At 43.1% G+C, this 27,103-nt stretch overlaps 3 protein-coding genes across 6 annotated transcripts in view; 1 reads left to right on the plus strand and 2 right to left on the minus strand.

The window, feature by feature from the left end:
• Window positions 1-1,989: 1,989 nt before the first annotated feature.
• On the minus strand, window positions 1,990-3,905 carry ccdc167 (coiled-coil domain containing 167). The gene is made up of 4 exons (XM_068577306.1): window positions 3,801-3,905; window positions 3,546-3,640; window positions 3,363-3,415; window positions 1,990-2,964 (listed from the first exon to the last, which is right to left on the minus strand). The coding sequence occupies exons 1-4, from the start codon at window positions 3,849-3,851 to the stop codon at window positions 2,846-2,848; spliced, it is 318 nt and encodes a 105-aa protein (XP_068433407.1). The 5' UTR covers window positions 3,852-3,905; the 3' UTR covers window positions 1,990-2,845.
• Window positions 3,906-4,660: 755 nt separating this feature from the next.
• kif25 (kinesin family member 25) lies at window positions 4,661-12,501 on the plus strand. The gene is made up of 14 exons (XM_068577396.1): window positions 4,661-4,791; window positions 5,908-6,024; window positions 6,245-6,386; window positions 8,272-8,375; window positions 8,456-8,541; window positions 8,626-8,665; window positions 8,772-8,839; window positions 8,932-9,006; window positions 9,197-9,343; window positions 9,608-9,784; window positions 10,423-10,577; window positions 10,675-10,923; window positions 11,290-11,445; window positions 11,765-12,501. Exons 1-14 carry the CDS (start codon window positions 4,708-4,710, stop codon window positions 11,914-11,916), a joined length of 1,752 nt encoding a protein of 583 aa, XP_068433497.1. The 5' UTR covers window positions 4,661-4,707; the 3' UTR covers window positions 11,917-12,501.
• Window positions 12,502-14,489: 1,988 nt separating this feature from the next.
• Window positions 14,490-27,103, minus strand: part of wasf1 (WASP family member 1) — a 52,144-nt gene continuing 39,530 nt past the window's right edge. For 2 of the 4 annotated variants that reach the window (XM_068576661.1, XM_068576660.1), the window contains exons 6-10: window positions 20,772-20,828; window positions 20,066-20,229; window positions 18,282-18,461; window positions 16,584-17,152; window positions 14,490-16,241 (exon numbers count right to left, since the gene is read on the minus strand). In XM_068576661.1, coding sequence (XP_068432762.1) covers window positions 16,084-16,241; window positions 16,584-17,152; window positions 18,282-18,461; window positions 20,066-20,229; window positions 20,772-20,828 — 1,128 coding nt within the window. In that variant the 3' untranslated portion in view covers window positions 14,490-16,083. Of the gene's footprint in view, window positions 16,242-16,583; window positions 17,153-18,281; window positions 18,462-20,065; window positions 20,230-20,771; window positions 20,829-24,741; window positions 24,826-27,103 lie in introns of all 4 variants that reach the window. The other 2 variants (XM_068576663.1, XM_068576662.1) reach the window with 2 other exon arrangements.

Consider the following 27,103-nt stretch of genomic DNA (forward strand, 5'->3'; position numbering starts at 1 on the left):
GAATGAAATGTCTTTAATACTAGAGTGAAACAGGTCAATTTGACCTGGACGATAATACGAAGGCTAAAGTTACACGTGTCTGCTTGTCAAAGTTTCAGGTGCACAACTGAAGGCGTCTGCAGCCGATTCACTTCCTGCGGTACGTCCACCCTCACTCACGCCTCCATTCAGCCTCAGTACGACCATCAGCTTACCTGATACTTTCCCTCAAACTCAACCTCCATCAGAACGGTGGAGACTTGTGTAGTTATTACACAATTCTCTACACAGAGACTTGAGTAGAAGGTAATAAACCTGACGGCCCAACTTTTAAGAAGCACTTATGTGACAAATTAACTCTCCTCATGCTGCCTGGCACTTACCCACCATCCCCCTTTACTTGACTCATCTTCTTTTCAATAGAAACTCCTTTTCACTTAATAAGAGATTACTCACCACTCTGATACAGTGATGATGACTAATGTAGAATCCCTGCGTGACCAGCCCAAGGACTCGAGAATATGGCTTTCATTATCATCTTAGCATCGTGGCTTGCTTCCTTACTATCATCTTTCATGCAGGGATTTCAAAGAAATACGCTTATTGCACATCACTCAGGATGAAAGATGCATGCTGACATTTTGTCACGTGAGTCGATAGTAACGTCATTTGAGTGGTTTCAGTTAAAGTCAATCGTGCTCTTTTCCTAACTAAATGGTTTTATTGTCTAAACCTGACTTCCTGTTAATACAGAAGTTTACTTTAAAAAGAGACTCCCCATGTAATAAGCTCAAACTGACACTCCAGGTTCATAAATATTCACATCTGGGATCAACAAAGTCGCTGATATCCACAGATAGTGGTGCTGACATGTGTTAAAGTGCATTTACTCAATTCAATCAATCTGACTTAAAAAGTATGCATTGTGGGAGATGTAGTCTATGGTCACTGTACACTGTAAAGCAGCATAGATCATATGCCTTTCAAGCTTCTATCACTGTGTGGAGATTTATTTGCAGCATACAAGACACACATATTAAATTAAATTGAAACATGACCAAACATGGGATATAAAACCTTTATGATGTCACATGGCTCAAGTGAACTGGCCAAAAAGGGCAACAGAGAAGGTTGAATACCTGAAGAGACGACCACGCTTACGTAATGACACCTGACCTCAGCGCTGACTCTGGACCTCCAGCTGCAGCGCGTGAGCTCAAACGTCCCACTGCTCCACCAACAAGTTAATTTAAAGTGCCATCTGGCATTTGGGTGCTGTGCTCAGACAGACCTGTTATGAAATAGTTGTTCTGTAAGTCAGGTTCTTTCAGGACTTGAGGCAACTTAACACATTGTGTCATGAAAAGCAAGACTGCAGACAAGGTCAGCGTCTGACCTGCAGGGTCAAGCAAAGGGACTTTCACTTTTATATATCTTTAAGAGTAAAATGGTTTTTAAAGATGAAATCCAGACTATAGCAAAAGCCTTTAATAACAGTGTTACTTACTACTTTTCTGACTTTGTACTTATTACTTGTGAAGGGCATATTTCAAATATTTTGTTTAATGAGCTATGCTATCAATCACAACTATAAAGGGAATATTTGAACATATCCAGTGGCCATAATAATCTTGTAAATCCCACAGAAGTGTTGCACAATGGGCTTGTTTACGTTTGTTTAATCTGGGGATGAAAGGTTGAGCGAGCGTAGGCGTGCTGCGGACGGTGCTGGTGATAATAGCGTGTAGGAGGAAGGGCAAACTGACAAGTGTTTGCTGGTCTGTCCTGTCACACATTTTACTGATCTCCCATAACAACCAAAGAGCTCCCCTATTTGAAATATATTTGTTTCTGGAAATACACAGTATGGCCGTTAAATCTTCTGTTGCACCAGTTGCTGGGAAAGAAAACACATATTTTATTCAAAAGTGACAATTTGGGCCTTGATTAAACCTATAAATCATGTTATGAACTCTACTATGAAATATAAAACAATACAATGCTTCCACATTTAGTATCATGTGTTTTTATTCATGAAAAAAAAGCATTTAAGACAAAACAGATCAGGGAAAAGGACCAAACCCAGTTCTCATACTCTCATTTCTCACATGCGTATATATATATATATATTAAAAAAAAAGACATTCGTGAACATGTTTATCATCTTTTAGTAGGAGGTGGTGCATGGCCAGCATGAGTATAAAAAAACAATTACATTCTTCAAGTTCTCTATACGTTGTAACAATAAAACACACTGTACAACTCATTTCAAGAGAAAACGAAATGGATCAAATATTTTTATCCATAACTGCCCATGTGTATGTACCATGCATTATCACACATAAACATTTGTATGTGACTGAAAAGACACACAAACTTGGTTGGCACCATTCGATGAAGCTTATATCATCAATATATTGTATTAATGCAACCTTACTTTGGTTTATTTGTGGCATAAGGCAAACTTAATAAAACGTTGTATTTAATTGTTTATTCAGGAAGTGAAATGTCATATCAATTCTTCATGTTGATGTTTTAAAATGAGTGACGTCTTTATACAGCAATAAAAACTGACTGCAAGCGGAGGCAAAGAGAAAAAGGCCTCACTCCCTTTCCTCACTATTATCTCATATATGTATTACTCTCGTCCAAGATGTACATGAGAAAACCAGTATGACGTCCAGAAGGGAACGCGACAAAGACAATGCTGCCATCTTGAGGCAGAAATTAAGTATTTCATCAACACAGCTCTTTAGCCTTCTCGTGCATTTCATCCTTGTGAACCTCATAAATCATCTCAGGACAACGTTGTCCTGAGGTTGCTGTTCTTTGAAGACACAAGGCCGCTGTCAGATACCAGGCGGTATCACGAGTCCTCCTCGTTGTAGAAAAAGACGTAGTAGAAGAAAGCGCTGACGACCAGCAGAGCCACGGACATCAGCATGTTCCTCCGATTCTCTCCTCTTAACGTCTCCAGCTCTTTGTCTGGAAATGACAAAACAGAATTGATAGGAGGGCACTACTGTGTTCCAGCTATCAGTTCGGGGACTTTTCAGGAGTGAATATCACTTCTTTGACCGATTGATTGTGTCTTTCCTGATTTTCAATTGTTCATTTGAACTGTATGTGTGTATATACTTGTGTCATATACATGGCAAACAGACCGCAATTATGTAGCCTCCTCAGTATGAAGTATGCACTTCAGAATTGTCCCACTCATTTATAAGATCATGATTCTCACAACAATGCAACATGCTCTCATGCGAGGCACTGGTCTGGTCACTGGAAGCAGCTTTGGGTTCAGTCCCAGCCAAGGCATATTGTTATGTTCATATTGTATTTTTGCATTATTTGCATACACATTTTTGTGGTTGTGGACTTACCTAGCTTTAGCACTCGCTCATTAATGATGGTCATCTCATCTTCCAGATCCTGCCTGTGGAGCAGAGAGGACGAGACCATCGAACTTAGTGAGCTCACACATCTGGACAACCCGCTCATTGAGAAAGTTAATCATCATGCGTTTGTTTAACAGTCACTGTCTCCTCCCTCTCCAGTCTCCTCACTTGTCCTTGTCAGAGAGCTCCTGTCTCCTGTTCCTGAACTCCGCCCTCTCCAGGTTGTCTCTGCAGCGCGCGCGCCGATCCTCCAAACGGTCAATCTGCAACATGTACACGTCAGTTGATGACGTTCACAGCGAAGCTAATGCGCAACGTTAACCGAGAGTTACGAATGAATGACATGTGTGACGTTACGTTACGCATTCAACGTGAGACGTTGTTAGGAGGCTAAAGGGAAGGACGTGTCTTCCAACGTCTTACCTCAGAGGCGACGCTCATTTTCTCTCGTCTTTTGTCTTTCAATTTAGCCATTTTGTGTCTGATACTTCGGCAAGAACCGTGGCCGTTAAACTGGGACTGCGCGGAAGTGATTTTCTTCTTCGTTCCTCTTCAGGTCAACACGTCTCCTCGGTAGCGGTGCTGCCCTCTAGCGGGACGCGACGACGTTGACGTGAAGTCAATTCTCCATAATTCACAAACACTTAACGATAATTGTGTTATTGTTGAAGTTGTGTGTCCTTCTGCATCAACTTGGAAAATCATGGAAGCCCATTTGTGCCAGTAAAAGAAGAAACAAAATGAGATAACAAGTCATAAATATGAAATAGAAAGTCGAAATTATGAGATAAGAAAGTCGATCTTTCAATCTCATAATTTCGATTTTCTATCTCATAATTTCAATTTTCAATCTCGTAATTATAACTTCATATCTCATAATCATGACTTTCTATCTCATGGTACATTTTATTTCACTTTAAAAATGTTATCATATAACCTATACGTCAAACAAAAAAGTAATGACACCAGGAAAAAGCCTTGTCGCAGTGACCGGAAACGGTCATCCTTCCTCCTCACCGACAGGTGAGTGTCACTGCGGTCTGTTGTTGACGGTTGTTAATTGGATTATCCGACTTGACAGGACGCGACTTGAAAGATACGAGGGCGTCCATTCTCTTCTCTCCGAGCGTATTTTCTTTCAGGAAAAAAAATGCCTCTCTTTATAAACCGAGACCAAATATTTGCTCATCAAGTATACCTGCTGGAGCACAAACTGAGGGTAAATCACTGCGAGTGTCACTCCAAATGTGAGATTAGTGTGTTAGAGATGGTGAATCGACTTGTACTGTAGTTTAGCCATGTGGGATTTCATAACTCTACACTTTGTAATATGTCACTGTGTTTTCAGAGTAAAGAGGAGCGAATACTGGAACTGGAGACAGAGAATGCTATTCTCCATTTAAGACTTGCCGAGGTAATAAGATGTCTGCCATTCATTACCTACAGGGTTAAACCTTTCAGGCCTGTGGAAATCCCTGATCACTCTATTCTCCTCTGTATTGATTGATGGGAATATCCTATTATATTATTATTTATTCCCTGACATTCTGAGTTGCTGAAGAAGGGTTTTGTCTTCAGTATTAATGTTGTGCCTCTTGGTTTAAATTAAAAAAAAAAGTCTTTCCACCTCCGTGACTATACAGAGTTGGATCATGTAATGTAATTTAACTTGACGGTTCTTCAGAAAGGCCCACTTGTTATTTGTTTATAATATTCGCTCTATGGAGCCAGACGTTCTAATCTAGTGGACAGTAGAGGTGAGTTGAGCCTGAATGGTCATGTGTCACCTTTATACTGTAGTATATATGTCTCTGTTATATTATGAGAATATGGACAAGCAAAAAAGTCATCGCAATAGCCTTTAGGTGTTCAGAGTCGACACTTCAACACAGATTATAACCTACTAGTATGAATCAAAGTATAGTGTTTAATGGGTTGTATAAGCCCTTTGTCATAGCAGGAACATTCCATGTGTAAAAATAATATACAATAGGAGACAATAATATAGAGTGCAAAGGTCAAGGGTCCTGATATTGTGCGTATTGTGGGAAAAGGTAACAGTGAATGTCCATAAGGTTTTTTATTAAACCAGGGCTTCTTTAATCATAATGGAACTGGATAATGTAAAACAGTTACTTTAAATGTGCGCAGCCATGTATTCACTTGCTGTGCAGCATGTAATGCTTTAATGCTTTTCATTAATTAACTTCTTATAGAACGAGTAAGAAGTCCCTGATAATTGAAAACAGAACGCTGAATAACACAGTGACTGATCACTGAGCGTCAGAGCGGTTGCTGCTCAGGTTTTTGGGATAACGATTGTTCCTCTGCTCTCGCACAACTTTTCTTTCTTTGCACTCTACGTTCCTGATTACTGGACAGTTGACAAACAAATGAGACCCTCAAAAAAAACCACACTTTGATGAATTCAATTAAACATCACATGACACGTGCTGTGGAAAATCGACCGGTCGCTCTGTAGCTCGTAGCTCGTAGCCAAATAAGTTCATTGACTTCGTCTCCTTTTCAGTGTTTGGGGAAACTCCGTCGGGACCATGAAGAGGAGACCCTGCACCATCATCAGCACCAGAGGGATGCTCAGAAGATAACGCTGTCGGCCCTTTCCAAACTCCTCGCTGAGGTCCAGGTACAAATGCACTGCGATGAATGTTGTGTGTTTAATAATGATAATAATGGTATCTTGTGATTTATCTTCACGTCTGTTTGTTGAGATGTTTCACTAAATAGCAAACAAAGTCAAAAAAGGGCGGTAGTGTGGGAAGTCTGAAATATACACACACACACACACACACACACACACGGAGCCCCACACAATTCATTTGTCCTCATTTGTGTGTTTGTTGCAGGTCGTGAAGCAGGACTTGAGTGAACTTTTCGCAGTGTATTTCAGTTTTTCCAGTGAGCTGGAGGAGCAGAGCAAGCATCTGCTGGAAAAAGTAGCGCAAGCCAGCTGTTCTCTGAATGGTCACGGTGGAGACGAGGTTCAGAGTGAGTAATCTGAGTGTGAGGCACCCCAGGTCGAAATAGATGCGGCATCTCATGACATCATCCATAGGTCAAGGAATTCCTTGAGGCTGGATCGTGTACGGTTTGGCACCATATTCGCAGAATTAGAAAATCCTAAATTGGACGTCACGGGGAAGTCTGGGTGGGATTGTTGTGACTGATGCACATGTTTTAAGATATGCGCAATGTGTTTTAGGCGCAGTTCATAAAGGTTCTTTTGTCCCGTGTGTGTGTTACAACAAAAAACAGAGGCTGCACCAGCATCTGCTCTGCTTTGTTCTGCAACTATAATAAAAATAATAATACTTCAATCTTATATAGCGCTTCTAGTACACAAAGATGCTACTCCGGCTCCTTATGTGCTGCCATGTGAGGAGGTTTTAAACTGTCAGAAGTTGTTTTATTGATCTTTGAATGTGTTATTTAAAGGATCATTCTTTTGACCCTCCATATCACATTTTCTAGTCTCTCGTCTGTTCACTTTTCTTTTGCGCTCACTCGTTCCCTCTCTCCGGTCTTAAGTGGTTTATGTGCTGTCTGTATCTTGATTAGGCTCTGTTATGGTAATCCTCTCACGCTGTCCCTCCCATCTTCTCTCTCACTCTGCCCTTCGAGGTTGTCCAAGGTGGACTCGTTCTAATGCCGCTCTGCACGTCGGCTGCTCGCCGTGGCTCTGACGATTGGTTGAAACTGATCTTCTGAGTACATGCTATCAAGCCGCAAGCTGCTTTAAACAGAGTGTTTTTTCTTGACTTTATATTGTTGATTGGTAGTTCATGGAGAATGTAAATATATAGATACGTCCCGTGACTAAATAGAAATGCATTCAATTCACGTTGGATTTTATTTTCTCTTTTTTTCCTCATATTTATTTGATATATTGTATGGCTGACTTTTTACTTAATAGACCCACTTTTGAGTATTTCATGATTAGTAGAGCTGTGAAGATTGAAGGGTGAGTTGGTTAAGTGTCTGTTGGTTAAGTGTCGGTTATTGAATTAATGAATAGTTTAATTTCTGATCATTTCCAGCAACGTTTAGCAAAAATACAAATTATTCTAATCCTATTTACAATAGGCTTAATCTGTAAATCGTGATAAAAAGAGAGTGTTTGTGCCATTTCCACACCGCCTTATATTATCTTATGATATTAAACCAACCATTTAGAAGATAAACATGTTTGTTAAATCACAACTTTGTTTTATGTATGTGTTATTCAAAACATATAAGCACGTTAAATACTATATAAAACGGTACCTAGACATTTCTTTTATTGTTTTATCTTATGAAAGTTTTCTGGGAACATGCCAAAAATAATAAACCTATAGACTATTTTACAATGAAAGAAGATATTTGAGCTATGTTATAACTGGTCAGTGGAATATTCTTAAAACACAGAAAAATCCTCGACAATATTCTTTTCTATTTAATTAACCAAGGCTATTCTTGAATGTCTCAGCCTGTCCTGAGTGAAAGAAGGTGTGTGTGTGTGTGTGTGTGTGTGTGTGTGTGTGTGTGTGTGTGTGTGTGTGTGTGTGTGTGTGTGTGTGTTTCAGGATTAAAGACATGGCCTGGATTCAAAGACTTACAGATAACAGATGCCTTTGGCTTTGGAGTTAATTTTGATCAAGACAATAACTCATTCATTCACTTTCTGCCTTAAAATACCTTTTTTTTACTGCACCAAATTGACCAAATCTGACCCATTTGTTCACAATAGCTCAGGCAGCATAGTATCCAGTGGAGGCTTTTAAATGAAGCTCTTGTTTATATTGTCTCAACATGGTGTTAACCTTTAACTTCAGTCCATGATAGAATATTGACTGGACTGTTTTCCTTCAACTATATTTCTGCTCTCCCGGCCCAGATTTGCAAGCTGGTGTTGCAGCTCTGGAGCGCTCTCTAGAGGAGGAGAAGGAGAGGTGCAAGGCAGAGAGGCAGCGGAGGAAAGAACTCCATAACGCACTGGTGGTGAGGACAGTTCTGAAGTGCCAGAAGACAACGGGCAAAACCGTAGCGTTCTGATAATGACCTTCATTGTTTTGCGACAGGAGTTGAGAGGGAACATCAGAGTTCACTGCAGGGTGCGACCACTTCTACCCTTTGACCACGCCCAGTCCTCCACCTCTGGATCGAGGTGGGTGAACACATGATCCATAAAGGCAGGATGGAAGGCTGTAAGATACCTGGGTTTGAGTGGTACTGTGCTTTCCTCTCTCAGGCCTACGCCATCAGAAGAAGTGGTCTCTGCAATCAGTGATGTGAGTTCCAGAGACTCTTGGAATTTATTCTATTAATAATTCTTATTCTTCATTCTGCATCAGAGTCCTTACTTCTTCTCTGTTGTTCCTCATTTGTTGTTTTAAGGACACGGTGATGGTGAATTGCATAAAAACAGGGGTGCCGCAGCAAAACAAGATGTTCGAGTTTGAGAGGTACGATCAAACATTCACATTGATCCCACGCGTTAGCCTGTTTAGAATTTTCCGTTGCTTAATGATTCATCATATGATTGTGTTTCCTCCAGAGTGCACGGAGCAGAGGATTCCCAGGAGGCCGTGTTTCAGGAAGTGAAGCCGCTCCTCACTTCTCTGATGGACGGGTGAGCGCGAAAGTACACAACAAAAGGGCTACATCAGTCACGTGTCTTTCATTCATTCACTACATTGATTTGACACCACGCTGCCTGGATGAAGAGGAAACAATTAAATACATGACACGAAGCATAATGTGCCTGCATGGCTTCAGCAGGAATTGAATGTTATCTCTCTCTCTCTCTCTCTACCCTGCAGCTATAATGTGTGCATCATGGCGTACGGGCAGACAGGCAGTGGGAAGACTCACACCATGATGGGATCCCAGTTGCTGGAGGAGCAGTCAGGGACGCAGCAGGAGGCACAGCAGGGTATTATCCCTAAAGCTGCTGCTGAGCTCTTTCGGTGAGAAAGAAAGACATTTCTTATTCATTTGTTTTTGTAAAATGTACAGTGCGCACTGAGTAAACTCTGCAAGAAGTAAATATGTAGTTGAGCTGGTCCAATTTATTGTATTCTGAACCAGTCCTTTAAAAAACAGTATAAATAAAAATATATACACACAGACCATTCATTTATATATATTTCTATATGTATATATGCTCTGAAAGTTGAAGTAGACTATAAACGGGTCGGATTTTGATCTTGTCTTCATGTGTCCATGGTCAGGCTGATCTCTGAGAAGCCTGCAGAGGGCCTCACGGTGGAGGTATCGGTGATGGAGGTGTATAACAATGAAGTGCTTGACCTTCTGGCCAGAGATGCGCAGGGCAACAGTGCCGACCAGCGCCGGGACGTCGTCACCACCTCCTCTGGTACCAGCCAGGTCACCTCCCTCACACATGAGTGAGTACAGCCGGAGTCGGGTGACTGTGAGCAGAAACATTTGAAAAACCCCTCAAATTCGGTGAAGCTGGAAGTTGATTGTAGAAAAGAACCCAAAAATAACAATGCTCTCAGGTATGTTTCTCGAAAGTTAGTTGGTGACATGAACACTTCTTAAAGTGGCCAGAAACAAGCTCCAACTGAACGCTGATGTTTCTAAGGAGCTACGACGAGCTGTAAAATCATTGTAATCTACTTTTATGTTGATCGGGGCTAACTTCCAAAATGTTTCTTATTTACATATCACGCAGACATGGAGCAACATTATCATTCATTTTGATTTGTGTCTCTCTCCCCCTGATGAGGGGACGTGTCTGGCTCTTTAGCTGTTAAATGCAGCAAGTGTATGGTGGGTTTTTAGTGCTTTTACAGTGAAAACAGCTGCCCGCTGTGGCTGAAAACAATGTGTGAGTGGTGAGAGTGAACTAAACAGTAAAGTTGTGGGCAGGAAAACCAAAACATCACGTTAAAAGACTCTGCACTCCTCAGAGCTGAGAGGAACTGCCAGGTCACGCCTTTCACGTACACCGTCATGTGGTTATAACAGCTCCAAGAATAAACCACCGGGTGAGAGTGTCAGTGTTTCATGTGTTTTACAGGCCTGTGCATAATGCGTCTGAAGTGATGCAGATCATCAGCAGCGTTCTGAAGCTCAGGGCTCACTGCCCCACCCTCGTGCACACCGACTCCTCGCGCTCTCACCTCATCGTCACCCTCACCATTTCCTCCAAGAGCCTCAATGCTCTGGCGCTGGGTGAGACACGCTCGCGCACAGACTCACACGTGAGCGTAGACGACGCACCCGTCGGCCGCGCGCTCCTGCGTCGTGACTTTACTCCTCTTTCTCTTAGCCCGCAGGCTACAGAGTGCCAAGAAGGACATGCAGCGCTCCACTCAGAAGGCGTGGTGGAGTCCACGCTGCCGCCGTGCCAACCCTGCAGCCCACCACGCATCTGATGACCATCTCTTCGCGAGCACGCCCTCCTCTCCGTGCCGCTCCCCTTGCCATTCTCCATGCCCCTCCCCGAGGCCCAGCATCTCTCAGGCTCCTTTCAGGACCAAGCTGCAGCTGGTGGACCTGGCGGGGAGCGAGTGTGTCGGTGAGAGGGGCTCATGGGAACTTTGGCTCCTAAATGTCTTGCACAATGCTACAACTGAAAAATATACCCAGAATGGCAAAATAGGCAAAATTTCAATTCCAACTTGGTGTTATTTTTAGCCGCATATGCTGCTTGGTATAGATTAAAACAATCAACTCAAATACAGCTTGTTTCTGCACCATGAAATATCAAACGCTTAATCTACAGATAAAGGTTCACAGGTTCATGAAGATGCAGGTTTTTGTATTTTCCTTTAAGAACCTTTCTGTTCATCTGCAAAATATCCCCAATACAGCCCGCGCCTGTTCACCGAGCAGATCAATTAGCTTTAGGTTAGATGAATGTGTGTTTGCATGTGTGTACCAGGCATGTCTGGAGTTTCGGGTGCTGCTCTGTGGGAGGCGTCCTGTATAAACCGCAGTCTCTCTGCTCTGTCCGATGTCCTGGGAGCTCTGGCCGAGCAGAGGCCACACGTCCCCTACAGGAACAGCAAACTCACTCATCTGCTACAGGATGCCATAGGTGAGGTGTACACACACGCACACACGCACACACACACGCACACACGCACACACCCGTGTCTGCTTTCAATGGGAATGACTTGTTCAAACTCAGAACGTCATCATCCAGCTGAGAGATTCCACATACTAGTATGGTAACCCCCTCTATAGGATACACACATGCAAAAAGACCCACATTTACAGAAAATGCTCTGGAAGAAGTATTTGACCATGCCCAAGAATGAAAAGAGAAACACGAGTGCAATGCATGTGATGAAATCAAATCTTTTCCTCTTTTTTCAAGAGGAATGCTTGACTTTGCTCTTGCTCTTCTCCACCAGGGGGCGACGCCAAGCTGCTGGTGATGCTGTGCGTCTCTCCCACGCAGCACTTCATCACCGAGTCGCTGCAGTCTCTGGGCTTTGGCACGCGGGCCCGTCAGGTCCAGAAGGAGCTCCCGCGAAGGAAGAATAACACCCTCAAAGTCAAGTGACAAAACAGAGAAGAGATTTCATCATTTGCAGATGCTGTGGAAACGTAGATCCTGAAATAATCACGCCACACAAATCACATTTTGAGGGCGTAATTGTTATCATGTTTTTTTGTCTGTGTTAGAGAGGCCCTTTTACTCTTAGTATTTTAACGAGGACATAAATGTGTTTTGCCAGAACTGTTCTATATTCTTTCTTTAAATATATCTTAGAGCATTGCGTTGTCTTATGGGGCTATCTGAAGCCAAAAATACTAGTATGATGCTTGAATGCAAAACACATTAATAATGTGTAATAACCTTGACAATTACCAAGGGTGCTAAGTAGCTATGACTGACAATGGAACTACACAAAGGTTGGGTAGTGATGGTAGTGGTTTGGTAGAGAATTTAGTATGAAATCACGGTATTTTGACTCTTCATTTCCACTTTCATTTAGCTGTAGATGAAGTCAATAGTCAACAGTCCTGTATCATGCAAAGGCTTTCTGACTGAAGTCGTCTTACATGTATTTACTTGCATGCCATGCCTTCTCTTTTTTAGTGTTTTAAGTGTAGTTATGTTCATACAGTACTCGTGTTGATGTATCCTGTGTCTGTAACCATCACCTGTTTCTTTTGGTTAAACATTATAAATCTTTCCAACGCCTTCATAGAGTAGTCTTCGTAGAAAACGTTGTCAAACTCTAAAATAAACAGCTGATGTGCAGATGTTTTGTGTCTTTGTGTCGGTCTGTTCCAGAAACATGTACTGCAAAACGTATTGTCATTAGGTAATTAAAACAGTGTTTGAATAATACATCGTGCAGCGCCTCTAAAAATAAACTATTCATATAAAGTTCATGCTCACAACAGGCTTTCCATATAAACTACTTCCCCGTGGGGGGGTTGTTCCAGTAAGACGTCTGCCGCTGTGTAGATTACGGCAAGGAGGAACGCACACAATCATTTTAGCATTAAGGCAAGATGGTATTATTTTTAGCTTTTGTTTTACCTTGACTTATTTGGAGCAGCATGCATAAGCATGCGAGGAGCTGTAAAATGTATTTTCCAATGTGGCAAAACCCATGAGGAGGATAATAAGGTGCACCAGCTAATGATTATTTGGTCTGTTGACTCTAGTTTAATGTTGTGGGTAAACAAGTCAGGCAATTTCCTCCAAGGTGTAACAGTTGGACGTCTTCCAAGCATGAGCAGAATAACTCACTGTACACACACTTTAGATGAGCCGCCTCCTGCTAGCATGCCGCACAATGTATTGAAGTTCTAATCCACACGGACAAGGAGCTGACGTGTTTTTGAAAGCGCGGATGTCATGTGCCACCGTGACATGAGAGCTCAAATGCCCAAAGCTTCTTTGAAACTGCAGGCTTAGAGGACACAGAGTGGCAGGACAAAAAAAAATAAAAATAATACGATTATAACGAGAGTGACAAGATAATAAAGATGAAAAGTTCAGGAGCATCCTCTGTTTAGACAGACGACGAGGAAGAGAGTCACGAGAGGGGAGGTGAGGGGAAAAGCTGTGAAGATGAGAGTGAGTGAGAATGAAACGGAAAAGGAAGGAGGGATAAGTGAACGTGTGATGGTTCATGATGCCGTGAACTTTTATTCTTCGCCTTCATTCTTTATTTGCATCTGACAAACACATGACATTTTTCAGTTGTTTAAAACTGTCTTATGGATCTGGATTATGGCCAATTTTACCCTCATATACGAACCTCATTTTTAGATACAAATGACCAATTGAGGGATAGGTGAGATGATTTTAGAGATTAAAATGTGGATTTAGAAAACAATTCAACTTTTCAATGTATGACCCTGTTTGTACTGCATCATAAACACAAACAGGGCTCCATTTGTCAAACATTACTTAACTACTTCAGTCAAGTCTGCTTATTCAGATAAAATCATCCTAGTTCTCAGCGGCCTACTTGGTTCATTAATTGCATTTTAAGGTTCAATTTGTTCGGGTTAGATGAGTTATTTTCTAATAACAGTGAGTTCATATTTTGAAATAAAGGTAATGTATTTTTTACCTTTAAACAAGGCATATATATATTACCTTTATTTCAAAATATGAACTCACTGTTATTAGAAAATAACTCATCTAACCCGAACAAATTGAACCTTAAAATGCAATAATTGAACCAAATAGGCCGCTGAGAACCAGTAGTATCTACCCGAGATAAAACCTGACAGATTCTCTCATGAAAAAAATTACGCTTCAGATATTAATTGTAAGACAACATATTCAGCAATGAAGTAGCTTATGCTTTCATACTAATTAAAACCAACTCCAACTGATCTGTAATACTTAACGTTAAAAATTGCATTATTTATTTTTCTTCTGGTTGCATTAGTCTATTAATAATCTGACATATTAAATTGAACAGACTCATTCTGTTCATAGTACCACAAACTAAATAAGGATAAAACTTTTTTTTTTGATTCAACATATTATTGTAGCATTTTAGCTTTGTCATCTTACTATTTCACACTCATCTTATCGTCTCAGCCGTGGAGATGAGACCGACTCCGCCCGACAATAACAAACCTAGAACATTTAGGGCTGAAACATAAACATTAGATTTTTATTAATTCAAGCAAACTGTTACAGTCAACAGTTACATAAGTTACATGGTTTACAGTATTGATCTAATCTTCTTTTTTAAACCAGGGTTTCTGTCCCTCGTCTCTTCCCCCCCCCCGAACATAGAAACAGCAAATCCATACAAGCGCAGGCAAGTAAGTAGTAACAGCACAATACATTCATCAACTCAACGATACGTTTTGTACGAACAATAAGGCAAGTAGAAGAAAGAACGAACGAACAAACAAACAAACAGAAAAGGATGGCAGACATTTTCTCTGAAATGAGCCAAAACAAGGCATAACGTATTCTTCTTTCAGGCCTGAAAAGGCAGTTTCACATAAAATGTATTCTTTTAAACACCGTTTGCTGCTGTTGAACCAAACGAGCTAAAGGCTTCTTGTCAGTGGGCAGGTGCACAGCACTGGGAGAACTGGGGGAAGAGCTGCCGTCAGTGGTGTCGAGGGGTTTGTATCTGGAGTTGGTCAGACTCTCATTATCATGGGCACCTCCTCAGGGACAATAAGATAGGCAGGAAATCTGATGTATATCTACAGCATCTCATCACCTCCAGTGTCCATTTTATATGGCAAAGAACGTGAGAAAAAAAAGGATGGGCAGCTCAGTTTGCTGGAAACCAACGGCTCAGCGTTTATCTGGAATTGCCTGATGTCCACATGAGCGTACGTGGCTCCTTAGAACCTAGACAGACGAGAAGCTCAATCTCCTGGCATATAATTCCCTGGGGTGATAGTAGATGTAAGTGGATGGATATGCACGCGCGTGGCCAAAGCAGACATATGATTTCCCCCCTCGTCAGTCTCAACCACACGGCGAGCGTCACATGACATACCAACACAATCTTTTTGCTTGTTCTTGTAAAGTCAGTCCTGATAACAAGAGAGAAAACAAAAAGACAACCCAGCTAGTGTTCCTGTAGCGGTCAGTAACAACAACTACTGGCTCGTTAAAACCGCAAACGTTTCGGCAGAAAAAAGGTCAAATAAAGACGGTAAAATAAAACAGCATTCATTCAATGCCGTGTTCAGCCACCAGGTGGCGAAACGGTGCTGGAGAACTGAGGATAAATGCAACATGCCTTCATTTATTCCTTTTCTATTTTCTTGTGTATTTCTTTCTTCTTCTTCTTTTTTTTTTTACATTGACGTACAGATCAGAAACAAAAACAAGTGGTTCCCAAAGTAAAAAGTTGTTTTCATGTATGACAATAGTAAACATGGGGGATTTCATCCAAAGAAATCCAGAAGAAACAAGGTCATGTGGTAGTTCAGAAAAGAATGAATGCAAAATAACTTCTCTTGGAGTGCTGGAAAGGCCGACGAGGGCCACATGGAGATTCTCCTCCGAACACAAACCACGAGACAGCGATTTAAAAAGAAAAGAAAAAAGTTTGACAGAGGAAAAGTGGGCAACAACGATGTTTCACGTCTTTCCAAAGTAGAAATGTCTCTTTGACGACGAGGTGTGGAGTGAGAGAGGGAGGGGGGGGACCTGAACACATTTCTCCTCTTTTTCCAATGCTGCTTTTTTTCCTCCCTTCCGTCCCTCTGATCGCCATCACTCCATCCAGTCTCCCTCGTCAAACTCCGACTCGTCCTCGGAGTCGGAGTACTCCACGGCGATGCGGCGTGACAGGATGGTGGCCACATCGTTGCCAACGCGCTCGTGCTTAGCCTCTTGCTCGCGCTGCTCCTCCACTTTCCGCAGCTGTATGCCTGAAAAAAAAGCGTTAAAAAAGGCAGAGAAGGTTTATAATCATGTACTGTGGGGTCTTAACATGCTTGTTTTGTAATACCAGCGGCCCAAAACCCAAAATGTATTCAAATTACTATGAAATCAGCACATATTCAAAATTTGAGAAGCTGTAACAAGTGAATTTGGGGAATTCTTGCTTTGAAGGGACTTTTGACTTTTAATAATTTGTCAAACGTTTTTGCAGATTAGCTATCGTTCCTTTTTTTCAGCTGTAACTTTATAAATCTTAATGAAATGTCGGCATTTAAACAAAATATGCACGTCCTCCTGAGTGGAAACATTTCTTGTCCAACTCGACCCACCTTTTCTGATAGCTTCCAACAGGACGCTGCGTGCGTCGCTGATGGGTGGCAGATTGGTTGGATGGTGCCTCTTGCTCCCCAAATCGAAAAGGGTGTGGGGCGGCGGGGAGGCCATGGCTCCTGCCGAGGGGAAGGCCGGCACAGGCGGCGGGCCGGAGGGGCAGGGCGAAGAGCTCCGCGCTCCAGGGTGGGGCAGGGGAGGAGGCGGCGGGGGAGGAGGCAGGATGCTGCCGTCCGACTGGGTCCCGAAGCCCGTGGGCGGGCCCCTGTCCAGGACCTGCTGGAGACGAGCCGGCGAGCAGTGGAGGGGAGGCGCCACGGGTGGGGGGGCCGGGTGCAGCACGCCTGGGGCGATCTGGAGAGGAGCAGGGGCCGGCGGGATAGCCGGGGGATGCTGCTGGACCGGTAGAGGAGGAATGGGAGGAGGAGGAGTGCCCCGCAGGCCTGTGGAGGGTAACGGGGGAGGGGGAGGAGGGAGAGGGGGAGGCGGTGGAGGAGGAGTGTTGGAGTTGAAGCCTGCTGTCCGGGCTGGAGACTGGGGTCTGCTGTCGGAAAAACCCGAACTGGAACTAGAAGGATAACGAGAGAGACAAAAAGAAAAAGGAGGTCAGGGCGAGGTATTAGACTGCTAAAAAGTGAGAGGGACAAACAGTTGAAATGTTAAATAAGAAGTGAATATGAAGATCCAAGGTGGTGTTGCCTTGTTCAATAAATATCTTAACGAGAACCATAGTTCATGCGATCAATGTTTCTTTTGTTTTGTGGAACAATGTGCATCAGTTTCACATAGCATGCCGAGTACTTTTTCAAACTGCTACATGACATATGGAGAAGTGAGAAAGTTCAATATAGAATTTGACGAGTGTGACTGGGAAGAAACAGCAAGACACCAGAGCCAAAGTTTAGAAAAAGACCGAAAAGTAGATGTAAATATAAACAAGATGGCTGAAAATAGTTTGCTGGTAAGAGGAGAAGATAGGTGCGAGGACTTTTGGAGAGAGAAAAAAAAAAATCAATGAGATATTTCTCTGGAAACCACAGCCTTAATCATTCCCTCTGATCTCTCCATCCCTTCAAACAGTGACATATGCGGCAAAAGTGCGCCGCAGAAAAACAACCTGTAATGCGCTCAGTGGCCTTAACACTGTATTGATCCTGCCCTGCTCCGAGCCTTTTCTCTTTTTTCCCCCCCCTCCATAAAACCTCCATCTATCCTTCCATCCCGGCCTCTCTGTGCTGTTCTGCTGAGCTCTAACAGAGCGAAAAATCCTCGTGCTCTTGGACAGAAGAAAAAAGTAATGAAATGCCACTCACTTCAACCAACTGATCCATGAGAAGAAGGAAAAAAAGAGAGAAAAACACAGGGTGGGATAGTGTTGCAGTGTGTGTGTGTGTGTGTGTGTGTGTGTGTGTGTGTGTGTGTGTGTGTGTGTGTGTGCTGGTGAACCTGACACACAGTCAAATGGTATTTACAAATGATTTTCACATATGGATCTGCTCGGGGCACCAGATGAGCAGGATTCACTTTTTTTTTAAGTCAAGTTAGTTGAAAATCAGAGATGCAACTTCCTGGCAAGCCAATTTTGCCTTTTTTTGCAAAAAAAAAACAACTGCTTTGCAAAACCCGTGAAAACGCTCTTGTTAAAAGGTTTTCCAACGGGACACAGAACCGAAGTTGTGTGTCGTCTCCTGTCCCACCTGATCACAGAGGGTGGCTTGATCTCTCCCAGTGGGTGCATGAGAGGAGGAGGCGGTGGAGGGTCGTGGGGCCGTGAATACATTCTGTCCCCAGTGCGGTTCAGCAGCTCGTTCATCTGGGTGTAGGGCAGCGCCGCCAGCGAGAAGGGCCCGTCCAAATGTTCCATGTACAAGGGAGCCCTGAGCAGAGAGATATGTTGTCCTTAACTCACAGTTGGGTTGGTTCCCCTTCGAATTACCCTCACTGATTTTGTTTTTTTTTATCTGGTGTTTATTGTCATATCAAAGTATTTTTCCCGCCCAAATGAAACGTGACCGAAACACAACAATAGACTGGCTACGACTACTGCTCATGCGACATGTAGCACATATGGCCCCAGAACAATCGTGCATCCTGGTGATCGCTTGCACTCACTTTGTTAATGATGTATAACTTAAAGTGTGAGATTTTTCACCCGACACTCATCGAGGAGTCTTTGTCCAACAATCAAACGTCTACTTGTGAGCCTTTGTCACATTCTTTCCCTACATGTCAAGAAGTGGAGAGCGCTTCCGCCAAAGAATGTCTTTTTCCTTCATACGCTTTCTAGATTTGTTTGAATTATGTTTAAAGGTAGATGCAAAGATGCAAGATTTTTGGAGCTTTCTGTTTTTTCTTCTTCCGAAAATCCTCTTAAAGGCTGAAGATGATCTAGCGACAGGTTTGTGAACTATTACCATCAATTGAATGTAAAATATATCACGGTGGTCTAAATGTTGAAGTGGTACAACAGCCTATTTGCTCCTAATCAGAAATGGTGTGAAATGAAACCAAATAAAAACGGGATGTAATTACATTTGAATTATTATGTTCAAGCTCGTTGAGTGAATCCTGTATTCACAAAGAGGGTTGAGGATTGGTCGTAATTAGAAAACATGTTCAAGCTTGTTGAGTTCTCTTCTTGAAAATTCATTAAATCAAAATCTACACTTTGAACTGTTATGAAATTAGAGATGACTTGATGTTTTTTTTTCTCAGTGAGCCCGTGGACCCTCTGATCTAGATATAGAAAAATACAGAGTAGAATCATATGAGGCCGTATCAAACTACACTTTGGTTCAAGCCAAGGCTAAAAATCCCTTCTTACAGCGAATTAAGTTATGGAAAGATGATTCCAGTAATTCTGTTTATATCTGTCTATCTTGCACTAAGTCCATATATTATTTATTTATGAGCAAAAATGTAAATGTGCCTCTGCTTCAATTATAATTCAGTACTGCTGGACGGTTTTCATGGTCCAAGCGAGTCTGTCCATCACACTGCTGCTATTTGGTGACAACATCAAGGAGCGTGCGTTCACAACCACCTCTATGTGCTGACACTGCGGTACGCTTCCTCATCAATACTTGTAGAAAAGACTTTGTGTCAGCGTTTCACGGCACTGACGAATCAGAAAACAACCGCTTTGAATAAAAATCAGTGACCGTTCAAAATGATGAAATGGGCCTTGGAGCTTTGAGACACAATGAACACGGCCACAAACTGTGAGGCGCTTTAATTGTTTTCTGTTAAGTGGGCACAATGGCGGTCTGTCTGCAGCTCACTATGCTGTGTTCGCGTGGCTCCCAGCATGTATGTGCGCGTTCGCCCCGTCATGTGACACAGCTGGTACGCCATCACAGGCCAAGTAGGCTCAACTTTCCTCGATTAAGAAATTTGAATCGTATGCCGTAAAGCAGGCCTCGTCGTAACTATTAGCCTTGTAGTTACGACGGGTTTTCACGGACGGACCATCTTCACATACCTGTTGTCGTGGAATCCTGCAGATCCGTTGGCCTCTCTGTGTTTGTCGTCAGGTATGTCCTGGGCGAGCTCCGCGCCCAGTGCCAGCTTCTGCCACTCCTTCTTACGATCGTGAGGCAACCGCGGTATCTTCTCCTGCTCCTGCGGGCGCTCTATCGCCTTCATCTTTGGGGTGGAGGGTGATGGGGGAGGTGTGGGAGGAGATGAGAATGAAATGGGGGACGAGTGAGCAAGAGATGGTTTGGAGATGGAGAAAAGGAACGGGACGGCAAGCAGGAAGAGACAACAGATAACAGATTAGCTGCTGTTAAACACGCAGTTAGCGGCTGTATACACAATACACAAACAGGCACGAGACACCTGAGTAAAAGAAGCATTTTATTACTGTTCAGATACACATTTTAAACTGAAATTAGCATCTTTTCTGATGCTAAGTGCTGAGTAATAATAAAGTGACGATATGAAAATGCTTTTAAATATTTACTCAAGTTCATTGACAAACAGCACTCCCTGCCACCCAGACATCAGCATGACACACACACACACACACACACACACACACACACACACACACACACACACACACACACACACACACACACACACACACAGAGTGGTAAAGAGACTGAGCAGCGAGTAGCAGACTGTAGCAGAAATCACACACACAGTGTTTTGAAATACATGAAAGGTCTTTTTTTTTCACATACCTGCCCTGGAAGGTCTAAGTACCTGTAGACCTGGTCATACATGCGGGGGTCCTGCAACTACAAGAACAAAAACAAAAACCACAAGAGAAGCACCGGCGGTGAGGCCAGCGGAGTAAAGGGAAACAGAAGTGCTGTTAAACAGAAAATGACAACACCAGGCACCAGCTCGAGGGACGTCACAATGCAGGTGCTGTGGGACGCAGTGGCACACACAGTCCAGTCCAAACACACACACACACACACACACACACACACACACACACACTGAAAGAAGACTGAGGTAGAAAGAGAGAGATTTCACTGGAATGGGACGACATGCTACAAAAGGTGTTTACACACGTGGGGGGAAACTTTGAAATCTACAATAACAGCTCACACTGAAGAATGACGTGCAAAACAAACACACACATGCTCCAGTCAACTCAAAATTAGACATGACAGGTTAAAGCACAACAACAACAACAACAACACTAAAATGAATCATTTCCGAGTTTAACTAAATACTGATGTGAATGTGGCAGTCTGATACTAAAATGTATTAAAAAATACATTTCTACCGTTTCTGGGTGACGGCGTGTGAGCATAACGCTGGTGTTATTCTGTATTTTTCATTTTGCCAACAGATCCCACGAAAAAGCCCAAAAACATCAATGTGTGAGCAATACTTTCTGACATCCGGAGGCGGCCTGTGGCACTTTGGTTTCATACTGAGGGAATAAATCTAAACGACAGGTCACAAATTTATGGCTTTGTTTTTAAAAAAAAGGGCTGAATTATTATTTTCTAAACCGGCTGGGTGCCCCTCATTTTTCAAAAAGGATTAGGCAGCGCTATTGGCACTGATACATACATTTTAAAGAGCTGTGTGTGGGATTAATTTAAAACAAACAACAATGTCCATGTTGACTGTAATGAACGAACATCTGCCCGGTGTGTTTTTTTTAATAGTTTTTGGACAACAATGGGACTTTGTGGCACAGATGACTAAGATACATGGACACCAAGGCAATACTTGCCGGGAGAATCAATGAATTGCTGGTTTCTTCTCATGAGCTCAGTTGCAACAAGAAAAACACAGTTTTATCCTTTAAGTGCAGGTCAGATTTAAATGAGCTGTAAAGCAAGCTGCCTTTACACAAACACGACATCATCCCTCTGTTGGCTCCCAGCTTCAGAGGAACCAAACTATTCATGAAATCCTATTTGTAGTAACAGAAACATAATACAGGTTGTTTGTGAATGTACACATGTGTGTGTGTGTGTGTGTGTTGGTGTATTATTTCCCCGAGAAATGTTTCAAGGCAAAGAAAAAAAAGGGGCCCTTAAAACATAATTTCCTGGGAACCAATATTAATCGATTTCTTTATGTCTCGTAGATCTTCCAGGGTGACGTACTCTGCTTATTCGATAACTCTGTGTGTATGCGTGAGTGTGGGTGGATGTGTGTGTGTGTGTGTTGAGGTGCTGGTTCAACACAACGTGGGTTGTGGACAGCGTCTCCTCTGCTTTAGCTGAGTGATGTTGATGCTGAGAGCGAGCATGGGAATAAATCCTAATGGTAATGCATATTGATTAGGTTCTGATTCATCAGGCCCATTACCAGTGATGAGGCACTGGCCGAGAGGAGCACACACACACACACACACACACACACACACACACACACACACACACACACACACACAGACACACAGACACACAGACACACACGCACGCACAGACACACAGACAGACAACGGCCTCCCTCTTGCTCTGCTCCAACACATTTATACATCTGGAGTGACAACACTGACTATAATTTATTCCAAACATGAAACAGCGATGCACCCCGACAACACTGCCTGCCGAGGCTGAAGGAGCCGCATCGGAAGGTGAAATATTTCAACCTCTCGTCCTTTTCCAAACTGTGCAGAGCTTCAAAAGGCCTGATAAGAGGGGGAGGTTCAGTCGGACTGACCTTTGACTTCCAAAAAGGTCTGCAGTTATCGTGTCTCGGCAATAATCAGAGGAGCATTGCAGACTGTATTATGCACACAAAAAAAATAAGCTGCAGTGCAAGTTAAGAGAGCGTGATGATGGGGTTTGGGATTTAATGGATGCAACAATAAGGAGTGACAAGAGGAGCAGGTGGTAGAAGGGAAAGGAAACACACGACACGTAACGCCACCAGACAACCATCTGTCCGACAGCGAGCGTCACAGAGTGACGCTTTAATGCAGCGACGTGAACGTGAAAACAGAAACGTAAACAAGAGCGGGAGGTACACTGTCTTTGTGTGCGATAGAAAATGAAAAACTGTGTGTGTGTGTGTTTGTGTGCATGCACATGTTCGCCACAGCCGTTATAAATGTGGCTAATTTCCGATGGGCTGTGTGCCTCCGCTAGGTCGCCATCTTTCATCTGAATGGACTTGTTCTGGCAGAGGAAGTGTTGCCGCGCAAGCACTGGAGTGTGTACGAGTGTGTGTGCGCGCGATACAGCAGTTATAGATTTATAATACACGTTCCGTCGGTGCACCGCTTCTCACTCACTCGCCCGTGCATTTCCGTGCGTCCCTGTGTGTCTCTGTATGTTCGTGTGAATGTTCTGTGCGACAGACTCAGCAGAACTGCGGCTATGGAAGCGGGTAACTAACCCCCACGGGGAGGCCCCGCCGAGGCACCCGGCGACTGGACCACCCGGCTGCTGACAATAACACAAACCCCTCACACAATACACACTTTTCTGCTGCTGCTGATCTGTTGGATTCGGGTTGCGCAGGACTTGTAACTATCTGAGGCAGGCATTGCTTCTCACGAATGCTATCAAAGAATAATAACCATGCAATGAAAAAAAATGCTAATGTGTATCTGCATATGGTATTTGCATAGTACGTAGCTATTACGAGTTGATCTTCGTAAAACAAACAAGAAGAAACGTGTCAGAAAGTGTTAGTTTGAGCACTAAACCAATACCAGCAAGGCAAACAAGTCATCTAGAGAGAGCTCTCATTCCAAAGACATGTGCAGTTCATTCAAATCCACCATCACTTGGCGTGTGTGGCCGAGTTGTCTTGCTGTTAGTGAAGTGCGTACTCCATGGCTGTGTCCCAAATTCTTCCTTTCCTACTTCAGTGGCGTTAACGTGCACACTGACATGCGGCGAGCTGAGTTTTAAACGGTACTTTTCAACCCTCAACCCTATTTTCCATGTTTTTGAGTCCGAGCGGATAATGAGGGAAACAGTTTTTTAAAAGTGGTCGAGTATTGAAGGAGAACGCCGCAGAAGCCAGCCGCGAAAAAAGGCAGTAATGCAATCACTCGTGGCAAACAAGCGCTTTTAGTGGACGTAAATTGACGCTGAGGAGTTGCCCCGAGCGATTACGTTACAGCCCGTTTAGCGGCTTCTGTCTGCAGGATTCTCTCACAATACAACACAAATTGTCGTCCTCATTAGTCCCTTACATACAAAAACATGGGAAAATAGGGTCCGGGTTGAACATCTCCAGGTTTATCCTCAAAAACACATTTAACCTTCACTGATTAGATTTGGAACTTTAAAAACGATCAGACAGTTATTTTCAGGTTAGGTTGAGACTAAACATATCAAAGTAAATTAAGGAATAAATAAAAACAGCTTGAACGATGCAAATCAAAGCAGCTGAGCTCCATACTGAGTTATTACTGCATTGACTTGCAGTTTGCGATAAACATTGTCCACTGTCTTGCCCAACCATTTTTTCATTTTTCTTCAGAGGATTTCTGATAACACTCCTTGTCTCCTATCACAAGAGTAGAACTGGGATGCAGTCAGGGCGGTTACAGCAGATACCGGAGGCTTGTTAGTGGTTAGGTGGGAGGTGGGGAGCTCGCTTGTCCACGGCAAACCAGAGGGAGAGTGGATAGAGGGGAGAGCGTGAAGGAGAGGGCTGCAGGCCGCCGCGTGGGGAGCAGGTGCTCTGGTGGAGGTGGGAGAAGGGAGAAGGTCTTACCTCTGGGGCAGTGAGGAAGGGAGGAGGGGTGTCAGAGAGGACTCTTATGAGGCCATTGGGACACACAAGATAAGGCATTTCCAGCTGCACGGAGTTGGACAGAGTTAGACCAGGATTCAGAGAAATAAAATGTAAAGCAAAAGTTCAGTGAAGACAGAGGAAGATAAATCTTGAAGCTGTATTTCAACTCAACTTTTTTTTTTTTTTTCCCACCGAGACACAATTCTGGGGCACTAACACCATCCTGTTAGCCACTGAGACGATACAAAATATCACACGGATGTTGGATGTCTTCATGCAGCTTTTAACATATAAATGGTATCCAAGCTGCATCTCCATTTTCTTTTTTTTTTATGCAAGTCCGTCTTATTGTCGAAAAAAAGAGGGCTGTCCTGGTAAACTTTATCTAATGCCTCACTTTTCTTAGCTGCTCTTGCACCTGCAGTGACTGAAACAGTTGCACTAGCTTGCAACAAGCTACAGGGAGACAATTAGTGTGCTAATGGCGAACTGGCTGAACGCTTTGCTATCTTAAAGTGTGCAAACACAGCATTCTGGCCCCTTTATGGCCATCTGGCACATTGCACCGTCATATTCTAATTTGACAGAGCTCCTGTTCGGAGTAACAGCTTTTTCACACCTGTCTCTTGGAGCGAAGCATCCCCGTGGTGCTGGCCCGTGCAGTGTCATGACGTAGCATGCCCTGCCGTTGACGGTGCATGATTTAAACTTCATGTGATCGTGTGCAGAACTGCTGACATTGTTCTCCGGCCGGCTGATCAACACACCAAAAGTGAATTTAGTGGATACTAATTTTTGCTGATACTTAAATTGTTGCTTGAATGAAGTGTTGCATATGATCTAAATATTGTTGCACATATTTTTCTCATGCGTAAAAAGGCTGAAATAATTAACAAGCACATTCTGTTGCAGGAGGATAATGACATTTGTAAACATGGCTTTTAACCCAAATTTGTGCTCAGTAAGTACGCTGTGCTTTACTAATGACCGTTTAGTTCACAGCTGCTGAGGCATCACAGTTAAAGATCAAATAATTTCTCTATTTATTTGCTGTAGTGTTTAAGGAATTCATAATCTGCACATTCAGGTCCAATACTATGAAGAGTCTGTCATCCTTTTTTTTAACATTCACTGGACCTTTTTGGCATTTATCTTTTACTCATCCAAATATCCTTAAGAGTGTGTGTGTGTGTGTGTGTGTGTGTGTGTGTGTGTGTGTGTGTGTGTGTGTGTGTGTGTGTGTTGACAGTGAGAGCAGCTGCTGTGGCCCTTAGCAGCAGGGCACTGTTCACTGTGTCGTTCTCGGTCCATCTCGGCGTGTCAGCGCTCCGCGCTCGCTGTCTCAAGTCTCTTGAATGGACCTGAGAGTAGTTGCCGTGGCAACCGCAGTAAGTGGGGTGTGGATAGGGAGGCGGTAAAGATGGAGACATGACCCTCTTTGCTGACTGCCACTGTGTACATCTTCAGAATAACTAAGTGTAACTACATGTTTTCTTGCTTTTTCATGTTATTTACCGCAGCTTTTGGCTACGAAGAAAAGGTCATTCACGTTGCTGAACATTTTAGGATGAACAAAAAAAAGGTTTTGATGTAAAAAAGAGCTTCCTGAGGTCAGACCTGAACCAGCAAACGTCTGGTTTAATGTCCCAGATGTTTTATGATTAACTATATTTGACGGGACCCTGGTGTGTCGAGAAATTTAAACACTGAAGAGCTTCTTTGTCGAGAAAACGTTGTACTTTTGATCGGGGACCATGTGTAGCATCCTCACTTCATTATGTACCCTCATGCTGACTTTTCTGATGCACCAATCTCTTGAAACTGTCATACACGTGAGCAGAAGGATGCTGGTCAGACTCCAATGAGTATATAGATTTTCTCTGAACTGTCGTCGTCAAATAATGATGAAATTCTGGTGTTATTGTTGTCTGGTTCGAAACTGAACATCACATTAGCTATGCAAATTGAATTCCTTGTAGTCCTTTGATCCTTTGACATTTTGCCGGTTAATTAGGGTCCGTCACCTGTGATAACGTGGAGAAAACGTTTCATACCGACTCGGCAATTCATTCCAGCCGTCCCATTAACGTGCAACGGTGGATGAGAACACGTCCAGGAAATACTACCTCACTTCTGAATAAGTGCCCAAATAGAAAAAAAATAGGCTAAAATTTAAATGTCAATATATTCCATGTTGATGATAAGGCTTATCCAGCTGTCTGTGAGTATTATAATGAGACGGGAGACGAGAGAGGCAGAGCCCAAAGGTGCGTCTCCACAGGGGATCCAGGTGCCAGAGACGAACCTCCATGCAGCGTGGACTCAAACACTGATTCAAAGA

The sequence above is a fragment of the Clinocottus analis genome, unplaced genomic scaffold, assembly GCF_023055335.1.
Source record: "Clinocottus analis isolate CAN_PGR_092001 unplaced genomic scaffold, fCliAna1.0.p SCAF_15, whole genome shotgun sequence".
Classification (NCBI taxonomy): domain Eukaryota; kingdom Metazoa; phylum Chordata; class Actinopteri; order Perciformes; family Cottidae; genus Clinocottus; species Clinocottus analis.